Source organism: Papilio xuthus, unplaced genomic scaffold (assembly GCF_000836235.2).
Source record: "Papilio xuthus unplaced genomic scaffold, Pxut_1.1 DF827789.1, whole genome shotgun sequence".
NCBI classification, from domain to species: domain Eukaryota; kingdom Metazoa; phylum Arthropoda; class Insecta; order Lepidoptera; family Papilionidae; genus Papilio; species Papilio xuthus.
This window is the reverse complement of record NW_013530860.1, coordinates 2,028,909-2,047,218: the sequence shown is the minus strand read 5'-3', so window position 1 is coordinate 2,047,218 and position 18,310 is coordinate 2,028,909. Positions and strand designations below refer to the sequence as shown.

At 34.1% G+C, this 18,310-nt stretch overlaps 2 protein-coding genes across 3 annotated transcripts; both read right to left on the bottom strand.

The window, feature by feature from the left end:
- Positions 1-919: 919 nt before the first annotated feature.
- On the bottom strand, positions 920-3,483 carry LOC106115427 (uncharacterized). Its single transcript, XM_013308779.1, has 7 exons — positions 3,283-3,483; positions 2,838-2,964; positions 2,545-2,643; positions 2,337-2,453; positions 1,986-2,131; positions 1,579-1,756; positions 920-1,455 (listed from the first exon to the last, which is right to left on the bottom strand). Exons 1-7 carry the CDS (start codon positions 3,352-3,354, stop codon positions 1,286-1,288), a joined length of 909 nt encoding a protein of 302 aa, XP_013164233.1. The 5' UTR covers positions 3,355-3,483; the 3' UTR covers positions 920-1,285.
- Positions 3,484-4,543: 1,060 nt separating this feature from the next.
- On the bottom strand, positions 4,544-10,619 carry LOC106115499 (uncharacterized). 2 transcript variants are annotated; one of them, XM_013308909.1, is made up of 4 exons: positions 10,319-10,619; positions 7,900-7,982; positions 6,584-6,759; positions 4,544-5,737 (listed from the first exon to the last, which is right to left on the bottom strand). In XM_013308909.1, exons 2-4 carry the CDS (start codon positions 7,957-7,959, stop codon positions 5,623-5,625), a joined length of 351 nt encoding a protein of 116 aa, XP_013164363.1. In that variant the 5' UTR covers positions 7,960-7,982; positions 10,319-10,619; the 3' UTR covers positions 4,544-5,622. The 2 variants fall into 2 exon arrangements, with proteins under 2 accessions (XP_013164363.1, XP_013164362.1); XM_013308908.1 differs by lacking the exon at positions 7,900-7,982 and having other exon boundaries at positions 4,550-5,737; positions 10,319-10,604.
- Positions 10,620-18,310: the final 7,691 nt, after the last annotated feature.

Here is an 18,310-nt window from a genome sequence, read left to right as displayed (position 1 = left end):
ATTTTGTTGTAATTCTGATCAATTTTTTCTAGGATTTCAAATTTTTTAACAATAATTTTGTCAATAAAAAAATGCTTATGGTTTTGGTGTTATTAATAGATTTTTTAAACTTTGTTCTTTTTGTTACGTTAATTAAACTTTGTATAAAATTTTAAGTGTTTTATTTACTTATTGGATTATTTGACCTTGACGTATACCAAGATGAGATTACGTGGGGCAATTATCAGGTTTTTGAATTTAATAAAAGAAGAGCGTAAGAACATAACACTTAATATTAACTACCGCTACCCAGCTCCGCTATAAATCTATGAATTGCTAATTACATGACTTTTTTTGATAAAAGTGTAGAGAAATGACAAGAGTACCTCCCGTCAGCTAGGCAAAAGGTAACAGTACTAAAAATTTATTTTTTTACCTAAAGGATTGGTCATCGTCGTCACCTCATATGTCCCAAGCCGGGACGGGAGCCCGAGGGGGTGGAAGTTAGGAGGTTAAGTCTTGTAGTCGCTGTCAGCGTCATTGATCCAGCGGAGAAAGTTGTGTGTAGGCAAAGATAATAAAACACATCAATTTATATAATGATTTTATTTCAAGAAACAGATTTAATATTATATTTATATATTGTAATATTCGTGTACATGAATGCAATAAGAAATACGTTTCATTCATAAATATTGATGCTAATAAAAAAATAATTTTACTAAAACTGTATTCGAAAGAATGAAATGAAAGTTATGATTACTATGATAAAAAAATATCCAAATATTAGAAAATTCAAACAATTTGTATGAAATCATTATTATTTTTAAAAAGACTTGAAGATAGCTGCAAACTTCATAAAACAATTAACTGAAATTATTAGAATTGACCATTGTTATTTGAATTAATAAATGCATAAAAACGACAATTAATACTTTTTTTTTAAAGAATTATAATTGATTGTTGAGATTGAAAAGGAAAATATTGAATCTGTTCCGTTTTTAAGTGAAAGTTAAAGAATAAAAATAGGTAATCTGTGGTGTCGGTGGTGCGATATCAGTCGCGGTATGTCCTGCATACCGGTGGCTGAATGCGCCTGCGCCTGCGCCGGACGAGCCTCGAGCACACTATTTCACATAGCAAGACGAACTCGCCAGGCACTACCCCAACTAATACTACATACTTACTAATAGTACTTATGTTCGAACTATAATAAACACGTTAACACTATACTTAGGGTCTAGAATTTTTGCTGTCAGATATAGTTAAGTTTGTTTATGGTTTGGTCCTTTCAATGTTTCCGCAGTCAGTTCAAGGTGAAGCTTGACCACAAATGTGTGTTGAAGCCTGTATCGCTGTCCGACGGAGAAGGCATGGGCGGGGTCGCGGCCGGCGCGTGGACACCATCGCTCATGAAGAATGAAGATGCGGAAGAAAGGCGCCGTTGGTACTGGTAGTCTCCTGAACGATTTATACCTGCAATTGCGTTTTATTTGAAATTTTGAAAAAAAAATTGCAAAGAAATGAAAAAGAAAAACGAACAATTGTATTACGTGTTTTTATGATGGAATCGTGCATGTGTGTATAATATATATTCACCATTTTCGGGGTTTTCAGGACAATATTTCTTGGTGTGAGCACGGTCGCCAGTGGCGCCACACCGCGGGCAACGGAAGGCGCGCAGCACGGGACACAACACACGCCCGCGGAAATCCTTTAGCGGGTGCGACATGTAGCACTCTTCGCTTTCACCATTGTTTTTGCAAAATGCGCACTCCTGTAGAAAGTAAATTCTATTAGAACCAAATAAGAATAAAACTAAATTTAACAACATGAAAGTACTGATTATAAAACTGTTTTGTGACGATATACTACCATATTTCGACGTTGGATTGATCAAACTTGCGATATTCTATTAAAACACTGTGATTTAAAAGGGGTTGCATCAGGTTTACGACAAGTAATAAACGTTTTTAGGCATAATAATAGGTATTAACGGAACTAACTGTAGGCAGTCGCTTGGTGCGTTTGCCAGTCTTAGCTTTCAGTATGCCCTGCAGAAACTCGTAGAGGACGCTCGGTCGCATTGCGCCCAACACTGCCAGTTGCTCCGGGTTCAGTAACGAGATGTACATGTGCGCTGACTTCATACCTTGTACATAAGAAAACCGTTAAATTGAAAATCCGTAGTATTATAAAGCTTCAAGAACTGGCGATATGTTTTGCAATCTCGGTCTTTGAAAAGAAAACTCCGTCCCTTCACCTCCAAGAGGCCTCCCATTGTTGTAATGGTACTTACGAATTACAGCTAAACTTTAGACAATGTTACGTAATAAACTTTAACAAAACATACGAACTTTTAAGCAAGAAATCGTAGGCGTCGAAAATGTTTTCGTTCTTAGCGGTGGTGTCTCCAGTGGGGACGCCTTCACCGCACACATTCTGCGCACGCGAACTTGCATCCCCGTTGTCATCTAAATTTATAAAATAATAATTTTAGTGTATATTCAATAAAGTTTTTATTCAATTTATAACGTGTAAATATTTAAAAAGAATTTTACTTACTAATCGAATAGTTTTGAGACCTGGAACCTATGTCTTCGAAGAGTGCGTCTGAATGGTTTGTCCTGAGATTCATCATTGGTTGTGAAAAATTCCGTGGTCCTACCAAAGATTAGTTAAATTACATTGCCGTGATTTGGGATTACTACGTATTGCTTTCTCTTATTTTGTCAAAAGGATGAGAGGGATGACAATATGTTTTACACGACGATATGTTATTGCTGTATTTCGACGGTGGAAATCCACATTTATATACTTGCATGTAAATAAAAACAGTAAAAATAATGTTATTTTACCTGTCAAAGTGGAATGATGAACAGAATTCTGTCGTAGATTGTTCAAACGACTCTCAAACGGTGGTGCCAAAGGCGAGAACATGCTGTTCTGGATAGCATCCCCTTCGTCTGACCCTAGCAGATTTTGCTGAAAAATAAATATTTATCTAAATTACTTTGTCAATTAAATATTTTGCTTTTCTCTCTCTAGTATAGAATGTTTTCTACAATGACGGCCATATTGGATGACATACTAATCATTAGCGTGTATGCGCTTGTAGGTATGTCTTATTTGTGATGAATGTTTAAAACTATTGATAATTCTGTTCAGTTTTTAATTTAATTTTTTACAATCATATGTCAACACGAACCGCTTACAAAAGTCTCCGAGTTTATACTTAGTCACATGTTGAAATGTTTCTTTGTCTAATTCCTAAAAATAGTTAATAAGAAAATAAAAACTTACATTCATCGTAGTTGATGTGACCGTTGAATTCTTATCCATTTCACAAATTAAATGTGTATTAACTGCACTCATAATTATAAACAAAATAATAATAAAACAACCTTGTAATTTATATGTCAGCTAATAGTTCGCAAATGATCTACGTCGTTTGGCAACACACTATTTATACCAGTTCCGTACATCCTTATACGTCTATACAAGTAATTAAGTAATGACATTTGTATCGTGTTATTTTAAATTCTACCCTTTTTTTTTCTTCAGAGGGGAATGCTTTATGCATACTCCGCGGGACCATGGGCACGCTTTCGCTCTCGTCCGCGGCCCAAAATTCTACCCTCAAATTTTAACAAAATAGACAATACGATTAATCGCTTTTCAATTTTAACGTTCTTCAATTGTATTCGAGCCGCGAAGTCAATGATTTAATTAATAAATACAAAATATAAAAATATATTAAATTAAACAAAGAATCTAACGAATAGTCTTAAATCTATGATATAAAATAAATTATTAAAAAACGAATAATTTACTAAAATATATTATTAAAAGGAGTCCCTTTAGGCAAGGTCCCGAAGATACTGGCAGCGTTCCCCCTTTGGACCGCTAAACTAATTCTTTGACCGAGGTAGCTGCCAGCTCTTCGCTCCCCTGTGATGTCGATTAATTTAAATTAAATTATAAAAATAATTTGATTTCATATATTTAATTTACAAATAATACGTTTGAATTTGTACTTACGGAACAACTTAGGTTGTACTTTTAGATTGTAAGTTAACATATCTCTTTAGTCATTTTTAAGAAAATTTATCTTTTGTTGAAATAGAAAGGTTACTTAAATAGGTAACCAATAAATATTTTCATCATATTTTTAGAGCCTTTTTCCTACGAATGAGTTTTTAACTAAATTTTTAACTATTTTATCGGTTTTGTCATTAAAGATAACGTCGGCATCAAAATATAGCTTTTGATCTCTCTTTGACTGATGATGGAATTGTTAAAAGTTTAAATAAGAGCTCATAAGAATGTATATCCTGTTATTTTTATGCTTCTTTCTCTCTAATTGAATTTAAAATTACTGGCAACTGCAACAAATTACTGTATCAGAGAGGTTTTATTAGACAGCTGAAAATGAATAAAACACAATTGTTTTTTTTACCTATTTATTAAGACAAATACCAGATCGTAATTTTAAAACTTTATTATGACGCAATGATAACTAAAACTAGCCGCTTATAATTAAAAATCTTCATAAATAAAATAAAATAAAATTGACTGAAATGCATATTTTTCAATTAAGAAAAATAAAAGAATAAAACACATTGATTACAATCTAATAAGTACTTTTAAGTTTATGTCCTTATCTATTGTACGTAATAAATATGTACATAATATTACGTAATTAAGGAAAAATATATCAAACTAAGGCGGAAATATAGTACCTACGAATAAAAATTGGGCGTTTAGCGAAAACCTTTGCCTATTTGTAAGTCCAAAAAAAAATTAAGGCGGAAAAAGGCCCGATATAATCTTTATTAAGATTTAATTTGAAAAATGTTCAAAGCAAATGAAAACAGTATTTAAGCACAATCAACGATGTTTAGTTTAAAAGCAAAAACAAAGAATTTTATCTGATATTTAATTTGTTGCATGTTAAAGATATTTGAAGTTAAACTAAATTGCAAGACTTTATTGTCATACTCATTACATATTATTCTTTTTGAACTGTCAAAAATACTCTATTAGTAGAAGAATTATCCAGTAATAATAGTCAATATTTGAACAATATTACTGCTTTGAAATCCACAAATATATCATTTCATTTATATCTCGGTACTTTAGTACGTTTGCTAGATAGTTTAAAAAAGCTTCACATCCAGCAGCTTAAAAAAAATAATGCAACACGCGAGGTCTGGTTACGACTATCCTTACCCACAATAATACAAGTGGTAACATTATATTGTTTTTTATGCATACCGCTCAATTCTGCCACCCCAAACATATAAATTAATAACTTGATTTGAATAGTACTTATAATTTCATAATAAGTTGCCTCTGATGGTAATAATAAGTTAGAGACTAGAAGACTATGACTTCACTTGTATACAATAAGACACTAGCCAACGGTCGATTAATAGTAGGCCCTCTACAATTCGGAAGTCTATGGTCAGAGTACGCATCGCTATTTCAGCCAATACAGGTGGCCACTCGCTCTTTTGCCACCGCAATTATTAAAAAAAACACAGTGAGTCTTATACCGTGACAGGATTAAAGTGGCAGAATCGATGGCGTGATTTTATCGTTAGTGTACGGTGATCGCCCTGTCCGTGTGTTCTGTGCGCGCTAGCTCTCCGTCTTATCTTCGTTATGGTTCGTCGGCCGGCAGCGGTGGATGAAAGCGTTCAAGTTCTCGTCGTCTTCATCAAACTGACACTCCGTGCCGACTTTACAGTTGCAACTGGAAAACAATTTATATTCAATTCAACGTTGTTTAACTTGGTTGCAATGCTGAGATAAACCTTTAATTTTGTTTTTTTCAATAAATAAACTAGTGTATTATACGGATCGTATTTCCTTTATAAAACAACCCTTCTTTGCACAACACAAAGTGAAAACACATTTCCAATACATCTAAACGAGTATCAGAAACTGCTTGAGGCTTGCTTGGTCTCTTTCCATTAAAATAGTTGCTTTTATTCCTAAAGAGCATTCTAAAATCCAACTAGGAAAATGAAATCAAATAAATACACCCAGTAAATTATGAATGAATTACCCATCAAAGTAGTTTGAACGTTATGTAGGTCGCGATGTCAGGGGCTCATTATATCTTGGAAGATGATAACGACGATTGGTCAAGAGAAATATTTACGCATTACTATAGTACCCGCTGCGTGGTGTTTACATCGCTTTGAACCTTTCTTTATACACAAACATTTTATCAATGCAACTATATTACTTATAACAAAGCAATTACGCTCGTAATTATCTAGAATGGTCAGAGATCACAGATTCATATTTACGCTGCTTTATGTACATACAAAGAGAATCGATATTAGCAACAACTAATTGCTTAGCTTAAGAGAGGAAAGGGTCCGTAGAACAGTTATGATCTACTAGTTGTCCCCCGACTCCATTCACGCGGAATTTAAAAAAAACTTAATTAGTAGCTTTTATATTCTTCCAGACTATGCCCCATATCTACACGAAATTTCATGGAGATCTGTTAAGCCGATCCATCCATCCATCTATTTAAACAATCGATTTTATAATATTAGTAAGAAGTAAGATTATTTGCAACACTTACTACGAGTTAACAATATTGGTGTCGATGATCTTCTGCCTGTTGACGTAGATGGACCAGGCGCAGGGCGTCTCCGGCTTGCAGATCTGCAGCGTGGCGGAGGTGGCGTCCTCACTGGCGGCAGTGGAAGCGGAACTCTCCATCGTCTGCCGCAGTTCCTCTTCCAAATTCACTGCCCGCTGTGAAATAAATATTCATTTTATGTTCACGCATTTCATACCTCTACATACAGCTATTCGTCTCTTTTCTTGCTGGAAATTTTTATAACTTAATTGCGTACATTGTACTACTCTTACTGATCATATTTTCATATCAATCGCACTATGAAAATATGAAACAAGATACTATAATTAATGATTTGAATGTACGTATCACCCCAGGGGTTCGGATGAAGTGACCCGTTACTACTGATATGAAATAGTAATTTTATCTTGTATTCAATACAAAATTGAGCCTTAATTCGCGTACGACGGAGATTTTTACATCATTTGTAAGCAGTTTAAGATAAATTATATGTTAAAGGACAAGTAGGCTGTGATATCTATACTCAGAGTTCAAGCGTCATTACGACAATACGTTGCAATTAGCTATTGTTTCACTATTATAATTTTATTTGAACAATATAACGTTGTACGACAAATTATTACAAAGTTCTTATCGACAATTAAAATATGAAGTAATCATTGTTCATGATAGTAAATTACGCAACATTATAAAAGAGCTTTCATGTGTATTTTAAACTAATCGGATTAACTAAATCGAAGTATTCGCTTTTCACCACAATTATCGAATTTGAATTAAGTTTTGCGTCGCAGCATATAAAGTAAATTTTAAGTAGTAGAGTGCCACTGCCTTTTAAGAATTCGTGAAATTATATGCAAATTAATATATCTCAATCACAATTGGAAAGTAAATAATTTCTTTGGAAACAGAATAATTAAACTATTTTTTTATCACGTTAGGGTTATACGTAGATGTGCGATCTCTTCCATGTTTGTGCTACGAATGTCTTAACATCTTTGGTTCAGAATGAGTGGTGTGAAACAAGTCACTGAATTATATTTTTTTTTAGTCCGATGATCAAGAGTGGATGCACATTTTTCGTCCTCTGCCAAAGAATGAAGGGTTGATATGCCACTGATCTTTGTATTTTTCCAATGCAACGTTAAGTGAGCATAGATGGTGCTTAGCTTAGGTTTTTATGTTTTCGCCGTTAATTTCGTCAACTAAAAGTTGACAGCCCTAGGTATAAGTGACAGTTATCCCCTCCCCTCCACGACGGCTAGGAATTCGATAGTAATGAGTGTCGTACGACATACCGCGCGCCCTTGATTGTGTCCGGCGTCCGGTCTCGCCTCACGCCTTACGTAGCCGCCCATTCTGAACGTATGTCACCGTAAACCTGTAAACATCGTTAGTTTATAATCCCACTAGCGATATTATAAACTGACAGTATGTTGTAAAGTATATTTGACAAACTTATAATTTCAATTTTTTTTTTCTAGTACATTAAATTTTAACGACATCCAATTGTCTAATTGTGATGTAAAGACCGGAGTTAGTTAATTTAAACTAATCATTTAGGTATAAAAATTATCGTTAAAAGATATAATTTATTATTTACTTAATAAAAGTATATGTTATGCTACGTTTGACAATAGTCAAACTAATAGGTTTGTTTTATAACAAAACTGTTTAGGTCAGTTTACTATTTTCCGTCAGATTACAATATCTTTAGTGAGATCATATAAAGGATGTTTACAATGGTGACATAGGTATCGCGAAATGATGCACATCACGCGGCAGCCGGCAGTAAACAGGAAGCAACGCACCTTCCACGAACACCGGGTCGTTGACCAACATGTTTTTCTCTCACTAAAATACATTGTTGTGAAAAACATCTAGCCGAGTCCGAGTCAGGGCCACGGGCGTGACTCACACATACACTGGACTGGGATTTAAAGGATCGTTAAATGCATACGATCGTTGGAAACAGAAACAAATACTTCGCATTGTATCTAAAACAGAGGGAATGTTCATAACCAAAACACTAATTACTAGGTTGAATTCGACTACAGTTGTTATATTCGAATAAAAGATTTTTCTTTTTGATTAATAGTACTGATAGAACTTTTAATTAAGATATGTACATGGGCATCTTATCTACATTAACAGCGTTAACTATGTATTTCTTGTACCTCTACCAGTACCCTTACTTTCCTTTAAAATGAGTACAAAGTGTTGGGTTCACATATTAATATAATATAATTATTTCATCTATCTATTAAAATACAATTAGTAATGAAAATAGATTTAACAACAAGAACTTTTCTATTCTTACAAATTACAAAATTAGGTTTTGTGTGAGAACGCAGTATGTTGAGAAACAGATTTGGGGCGCACACCGGTGCGCGCGCTTTCCTCAAACCGTAGTAGTAGGCAGTTTGATTCTTAAAATACTTAATGTAAGGATGTTCCCTTAAACCTTATGAAAGTCAAGTCGTAAGTTTTAATAAATCTTTTATCCCCTACTACCTGCTTTAAACTGCCAGGCCTAACTGACGCGTTTTGAATTTCTGTCGAGTTATTCACGAATACAATAGTTTCGATTTGTTTGATTCTTCAAGAGTTTTCTAGCAATTTCTATGCGTGTAACGCTACTGTAGATAATTTTCTTTGATATCTAGCAATTCGATTTATTTTGTAACGTGTGGCGGTGTCCTAAGTTATTGAATCATTTTCCATGTGTTTAAATATAAGTTGTGCATCTCTTTATTGAACTTTTTTGATTTTTAAACTGGTGGCGGTTTAATAACCTCATTAGTATGTAATTTTTTTAAATGCATTTATTTTGAATATCGCTTTTTGAAGTTACTTTGGAGTTTAACTTTAAATAACAACAGAACTATCGCTTAGGCAACACTTATTTAAATAACGAAGCGATGGAAGTAAATGTAGAAAGAAAAATGTTTCAAGTTACATATCGAACTTATTTATGTTATCGATGTTCTTTACTTTGATGTTAAATTAGAATTTGATTCAATACACCTTCATTATAAAGTCTACTTAATGAGAGCAGTAAGTTACTTTAAGTTTTATTAAAAAATGTTCCGTTTTTATTAATAATTGTAATACAACGCAGAATAGCATATATAAACATTTAAAAATATGTTTATATCGACATGTGTAACAAAATATTTACAAATAAAAAAATGTGAGGGCGAAATCACACTGATGATGATGATGAGGTGATAAAAATTGAAATATATTACTATGACATAAGTTGATCAACTTCTGCGAGATCTAATTAGAATCATACTGTATATTTTTGTTAGCAGGACGTAACTTTCCCAATACGCACACACTGAACAAATTTTCGGGAAATTTTCCAACAAAACAACGTTCCAATGTTACTAATTGCTAACCTGCGTACTCTTCTGTTGTTTTATATATTATTTTTAAATAATTTTTACGTACTTAACGTAAAATTGCCTTGGATTACTTCGGACAATTTCTTCACAAACTTTACATATTTTTTATGTGTACATCGCAAATTTTTTATGAATTACAAATAGTTACACAGATTATAAACCTTTAATATTAAAAGAAAAGTATTTACAATCAAAGCATAAAAAGCAATGTATTTAAAAATGTAGATAAACTTGTGTGTTTCTGGATCCTTACTTGATAAACTTTAAATTTTTCGTAATTTAGACGATCTAAAAAAAAATAACTCACCCTTAATTTGGGCACCATAGCCACGGTGAATGTGACAGCGGCCAACAAAATAATTAATTGTCGTTTCATATTTGAAGATGTGCGCGAATACTGGGGTTCAAGTTGCAAAAAAATAAGTCGTAACGCGCGTTCGCTTCAACGTTCGACGGAGCGGTAATGAGTGACAACGCAGCGGCTCTGCGCGGTTATATGTAGCACAGACTATACCTACTCAGCTTCCCCGCCTTCCCCGCGCCGAACACGTGAATCTATACAAAGTACCAACACTGACACCGGCCCTAACCGAAACTACGACGTACTACGTTTATCAAAAAGATTTGGTCGGTTTACATGAATGAATGCGTAAGACTACAAAATTGATGATCGCTAACGATCAGTGCGAGAATGTTGTTTTTGTTATTATTATAGGCGATACGATACGCGCCGGAGTCGTAACTCAATGTAAACTATTTACGATAACTTACTGCATTAATATATTCAATAACAAAACGTATATCATCAATGTATATTGTTATCGTAGTTTTTTTTCTTGAATTGTAAATTTCTCTACGTATATCTGTACGATACAGGTTTATCAAAAAGAAATAATAAAGTTCAATAACACCTACGTATGATAATAATGAATATTAAGTTAAATTAATATGTAAAAATAATAAATTATCGTAAAAGAAATATTTGAGATCTTTGGTAAAAACGGATGAAGAATGCGAATTCAGTTTTCTCAGTACAAAAAAGGTGCCACTCGAAGGCTGTCGAATCTTTTTAGAGTAACAGATATTTACTAAATATTTAAGTTGTCGATACAACTTAAATATTTCGTATTTTTCTTTGTAATACCGATTTATTACAAAGAAAAAAGCTTTAGTTATTTGTAACATGTTAAATCGTAAATTGCTTAACAAATTCCAATTATTCACACATTAATATAAAACTACACTATATCCAGAAGCCTGGATAAAAAAATTCAATACTATAGGTTTATTCTGCAAATTAAAGCTTCAAACTTGAACATTTTTCACGTGCGATATACAAATTTATGCAAACAGAATGGGGCGCGAAGCATCTATCTACAAATATAAAAATGTATTATATAATTATAATGTATATAACATTAGAATAGATTAAGATTAATAATAGATGCAAACGTAGCGTCGCGTCATGAGAATGTACGGGGTGAGACACACCCGTCGTCGGCACGTCCCCGTCACGTCACGCCGAGCCTTACGAAGCGCGCTCGGGAGTTGCATCATCCTTTTATGCCGACCGAGTAATAAAACAGACACTTTTATGCCAACCCTCTTTCCATTTTCATTTCAGTCTGCACCGCAATTTATAAAACTATGTTACTTTTTAAATTAAAATTCCTACCTCAAATGCTTTTCTATTCTATAGTTAAATACAGTTTTATTTTTCTTCTAGAAATTACGTTTTCCAAGTATACCGAATGAAAGAATAAGTTTTATTTAACTATATTCAGTCCTATATTTTTCTTCTTGCATGATCAGTCCTTAAATATAGTATAAAGTATATAGTCTTCCCGCCCTTTTTCTTATAAAGAATGGATGGGAAGTGGAAGTGGACTTACCGGATAAGAGGATGCATGGAAAGGGCAAATATTTTATTTCTGTGCATCTCCTCCTCCGTCGATTAAAAGTAGGCAACGCATATGCAATTGCGTATGTGCAACGGTAACGTCACAATTTCAGCGATTTCAGGTGGCTGCTCGCTCGTTTGCCACCTAATGATATATAAAAAAAAGTTATTAATTAGTTGCGATTACAAATTTTTCTTTTTCCAAAAAAATAAAAGCCAGAACATTATAACAGTAAGATTGTATGATATGCCGACCCTCTGTAGGGACAAGATTGACGATGTTGATGGTAAGGTTCATTTTGGTTTCCTTATTATAGACTTATTTTTGTCACATTTTATTTGATAGTATAACCCGTACTCAATAACTAGTGAGGTGTTTGATGGCGTTCTAAAGATACACAACTAACATGTGACGTGGTTGTTGCGTCATCTTCATAGGTCATCCATCTTTTCTTAGATCTCGTACAATCGAGTCACTTCCAGTTCCCTTGGCGGAAGAACAAATTATATTAAGTATCCTATCAGCAACGTGAGAAAGAGTCATCCAATTCTGCTACAGTCCTGATTTTCAAATATAATGACAAGGGAATGTTACGAACACGTATATATCTTACTTCTTACTTATATTATAAATGGGACTGTTTGGATGGATGTTTGTAAGAAGGTATCTCCAGAACGGTTGCATGGATCTGGCGAATATTTAGCGTCTATGTAGATAATAATCTGTAAGAGCACATAGCCTACTAATTAAGTTCTTTTGCGCGGACGGACTCGCGGGCGACAGCTAGTCACTTGTAATATTAACATGTAAAATTAAAAGCTATTAAACTGTACTATATCTTGACAATTATTAATTCAGTAGATATTGTTATATCACGCATCCGAACGAACTTTAACTACGCATTAGTTAAAAGGTCTATGATCTATGCTAGGAAATTTTTAAACACGTTTACTACACTATCAGCATGAATCACAAGGTTTCGACACCATTTCTGTGAACCCAGCGATAAGCATTCGGCTCTCATTAAGATAAATTCATTCAAAGAAATTGACCTGCACTTTTATTGTACTAACAAAACTTCCGCTGCGTTTAAGACTAATTAAATATGTATACTATTCCTTTCCTCATTGCCTTCAACTTGTAACATAAAGGAAGAAAAAGAATGGAAAACGATATGCCTCTTCAAAATATGCACGTAAATTCTTGTTGACTTAACACTTGGTCGTTCAGAAGTATATCAATCAATACTAGTGATTACTGACTTTTTCCAAGTCATCATCATCAGCTCACTATACGTCCCCCCCGAGGGGCTCGGAGCCTACCCTAAGTTAAGGGTGATTAGGCCATAGTCAACCACGCTGGCCAAGTGCGGGTTGGTTGATTTCACACATATCTTTGAATTTCTTCTAAAATGTGCAGGTTGCATCACGATGTTTTCCTTTACCGTAAGAACGTCGGATAAATGTAGATATGTAAATCGGATATCGAAAAACACATTGGTACATGGCGGGATTCGAACCCAAGACCTGCAGATTGCAAGTCAAGTGCTTGACCACTGAGCCACCGACGCTCTTATCAAGTCATGTACTCGTTAAATCTTAACCGATTATTAAGTCTTCTCCTATATTCAATATTTCAGTAAATTCAGTCTGTTTTGAACGATTTTGAATATTCTTTAATAAAGAAAATGCTTTTCAGTCAGCAGAATATGACAGACTTCTACAGATTAGGTATATAAATAGCTCCTGCGAATTTTAGTTATTCAAAACATGTTGTTTAATGATATGACCCTTATTAATCAAAATAAAGTCATGTTTTTAATATATGTATTTGTACTGTGATTGATAACGTTCCAGTGTTGTATCGATTGTTAATTCTACGGCGTAATAAAACGATGTAACGTAATATATTTTATTTAAACTAATACGCCAAAAGTCCAATGTATATGTGTGTAGCATATGTAAACAGATCCGGGCTAGCAAAACATATTTAACGTTGTTAGAAAACAAAAATACTTCTTAAACAATATACAGACGACCTTTTAACCTAGAGGTTAGTTAACAAGCTATTACGTCTCGGGTTATGGAATCGAATTCAAATAAAGATATCCAAGATGTTTATCCAACTGGAGGAAAATATTTATAAAATGACCTTTAGATTTTAAAGGTTTAAGCTGTCAATCGCTTCATAAATAAAGTTTTAAAAATAACCTTTTTCGATAAATCTAATGAGCTTTTTAGAATAGTTAACATTTTGTCTTAGGGACAGTCCACTTGCAAAGAAAAGATTTTCTATCGGCTAATACATTGTTGACACAGTTTTTATAGATAAAGTCGTCTCTTGCGATGGATTAAGGATAAGCAAACGGCGAAATAAAGACGTCTGAGACGAGACCTTGATACAGTCACTGCCATGGAAAATGCAGCCGGAGGGAGGTCTATTCCGGGAATAGCGCGGCCGCCAGCGGGCTTAATGGAGTGCATTGAAGTGCATAACGCAACCGTACACATTATTACAACAACTCTATAAATATCAAAGTCACTAGAAACGTCCTAAAGGAGAGCAAGCAGGCGCGGGGGGACAAGGTATGTTGTTGACGCACGTACTAAATCGTATGTACTCACCTCCGGACGGTTCCGAGTATCGGACGACGCAATATTTCGAAATAGTCTAATCAGCGAACAATATTACTTAAATTTCTAAGAAAACCATCGTTAAATTACGCGCAATACGAATGCTTACATCGTATTTTCACCGAATACAGTGAGGTGAATGTTATATTAACATGAACGATATCATAATAAATATTGCATTTGAGTACAATCACCCAAATTCTATGTTATCATCATCATTGAGTAGTTTGGAAGATTGTGTTATAATTACTGCTTTCAGATTTATAAACAACTAGTTGTTTACCACGACTTCGTCGCCGTAGAGGTGAAAAGTTTAAAACAAACTTTAGCCCTGAGTGTAGACATTTAAAACAAGAATTTTAAAATGCCTGAAACACGTACTTAATTATTTATTCTCATGTCATAATCTTATGTTAATTGCCAAATAATTCTGTTGAAAGAATAAAATTATTTATACAAAATTTAAGACCCCACTTTAGACCTTTAGGGGAAGAATTTCGTCAAAGCCTTTTAAAGTGCTCACAAAAATTTTAAGGTTCTAGATTTCATGTCTACGTTGTAAATATATGTCTAGATTTCAACTTCAATCCACATTTTTTTAATATTTACGGGATGAATTTAAAGAGGCCTGAATGACGTAAGAATAATGATGCATCATACAAATTTTGAACTCCCATTTTGACGTTTCAGGGATGAACTTCATAAATTCATTACTAAATACTCGCCTATTTAGTAACAGAAATATATTGTGTGTGCATCATTTAAAGTCCTTAGGCCTTATAGTTTCGACTTTGCGTTGGTATAGATATATGTCAGTCATTAATTTTTTAGCTTACCTTTTAAAATATACTTTATCTCAATAGAAGACAGATTGTCCACATTATCATTGAATCATCTAGTTCTTCAGTACTAAGCTTCAGCTGAGCGTCGGTGGCTCAGTGGTCAAGCACTTGACTTGCAATCTGCAGGTCCTGGGTTCGAATCCCGCCATGTACCAATGTGTTTTTCCATTTCCGATTTACATATGTACATTTATCCGACGTTCTTACGGTGAAGGAAAACATCGTGATGCAACCTGCACATATCTGAGAAGAAATTCAAAGATATGTGTGAAGTCAACCAACCCGCACTTGGCCAGCGTGGTTGAATATGGCCTAATCACCCTTAACTTAGGGTAGGCTCCGAGCCCCTCGGTGGGGACGTATAGTGAGCTGATGATGATGAAGCTTCAGCTAGCTTTTCAGTGTTAACATCCTCGTAGACGACAGATTACGTGGCTATCGTAGCGCTTTCCATTCAATACAAATCATGCGGATAAATATTGTTTCATTCATAAAATAAATATTATTTTAAATACTCTTAAGAGTTAAATAAATAGTACATATATTAAACATCATTCGTTTGGTAGCTGGCCACCCGCCGGGGGGTTCTAAAGGGCCTGGATTTGTGCCAGATATCGTTTTGATGTCTGCGTCAGCGGCTGATCGCACCCAAACAAACCGGAGTTAGTGCAATAAATATGTTGTCGTGGGGCGCGCTTCGGGATCGGCAAGACAGTAAAGCTGCTCATTTATCTCACTGTCTGAACGCCCGTCTACGGTATTGGAGTGAGTCAGAACGAAGCTTCTGCGCGAGCGCAAGTATTATGTACGAATCATGTATAGGGATCTATTTTCATATGCGAGACTGAACGATGGACTTGATTATTTTTTTTTCAGACAAGGAATATAATAAAGAATAGAAGAAGAATATTTATAAATACAAGATCTATAATATTGCATTGTTTAAATATGATTGTAACTAACTTATGTTTGCTAGTAGTCACTAATTCAATATTTACAAGGGGTAAACCAGTTACGTTCTAAGTTCATTTGTAAAAGAAAAAAAGTTGGTAGTAACGAAAATAAACGGTATACCGCTCTGATGTAAACATAGACGTTTGCAAACACCAGAAATCTCTAAATTGGTCATCCATTTTACGTTACGGGAGCGCGCGAAAACTTTTACGACGCATTTGAGTCACATGCGGGTACTCGTAAAACGTTCTCAGTACGACGCTAAGTAACTAATAAACATGACGTCATGTGGTTTTATTATCTGCAAATGTAGTGCATGCACACTAGTTAATACAGGCATTACATTTCACATGCAAATGGAATGAGTACGCGTAATGATCTATCGTAATTATACTCTCATTCAGTTGGTTCATAACGTCATTTTATATAAGGTTGGTTTTCCACTGTTGATACATGCAAAATAAACTTTTTAAACGTTTGTTACAAAAGATCATTGGAAGTATATTTGATTTTATAATTTCGTGAACTTTATATGTCTTATCTATTATTTATTCAAGTTAATACTAAGAAGGGAGATAACTAATCTTATATATTATTATTAACATTAAATTTATCACAATGATTTCACCCTTTTCATCATCACTCATATGTGATTGTAGTTTATCACTTAATAAAGACGCACATATGTTATCTTTTTGTCCACAATGTATGTATAACCTTTGAAACGGATTATGTCACTTGCCCTATAATTTTTATTTAAATCAAATCTAGTAATTCAAATAAAGACTTCTTATTCGCGAATCCGATATCGGCGTTTAAAGATTTCGTGGCTGTAAAATTGTGACCAATTTCCAATTTGCAACCTCTTTATATATCTATCTCTATCTATCCCAAAATCGCGGGACATTTTAGGAACCACCGGGAATTGTGAGACAGTTACTATAATTTACTGTCATATACTCAACAAAGTTTGCTTTTATAAACATTTTGTATTATAAGAAAATAGTAATAAGAGTTAATGGAGCTTTAGAGAATAAGGAACTATCCTGAAGGTGCCAATTTTTCAGGGAAAAAAGGAAAAGCAGCTCACTTTGCAATGACAATTCAAATTTGTTGTCACGAAGACATCGTACTTCTGTATGGTTACATTGGTGCAATAGTTGACGCTGCATAAAGCACTGCTAATATTCAACTTTTCAAATTACGTTTGTAGTTATATTTAAAGTGCATATGGTGATGTAGTTAGTTGCATCTAAATGCATAAAATCTCGAAAGCTCTGTCTGGATTCGTGACATCTGATGGCGTGTGACTTTACACTATTTATATTTGTCTTTGACACAATTGTATTGGGGCGCGACGGGCGCGGTGGCCGCAAATATCCTCCGCCCCTTGTACCATCCGAGGCGAGCGAGACAAGTCCCAATTTGAAACTTTTAATCATGCGTTTATAAGGAAGTCGTGGACGAATAATGTTTCAATTGCTCTTACTTACAGGTAAATTGGCTCGCGATTTCTACATTCGTAAAACAAAAACATATATCACGATTCGAACTGCGCAGAACTGAGATGAGCTAACGTACTCGCACACTTAAAAATGTTCCTGGCATCTTTCCTAATGGAAAGTGTAAATAACTCTTCCATTAGATTTAAAATTATTATGGAAAATACTTAAAATTGATAATTATAATCGTAACAAGTTGATGTTTCTGTTATGTTTAGCATTTTTTTTTGGTTAAAGTTTATGTTTATAAACCTGTCGTAAACGTACGCTAGTATTTGCCAAGAAATATCTATTTTTTTTACATTTCTTTGTTATACTTTAAAATGGAACAAGCGTGAACAGTGAATAAAAGCTGCGATCAAATAGTAATAATATAGGGAGTTATATATATGTACTTTTTAGCAGTTGCCTGTGATCTCATCAGCGCGAAATAAAAAAATAACCTTATGTTACATACTCCTGTATAC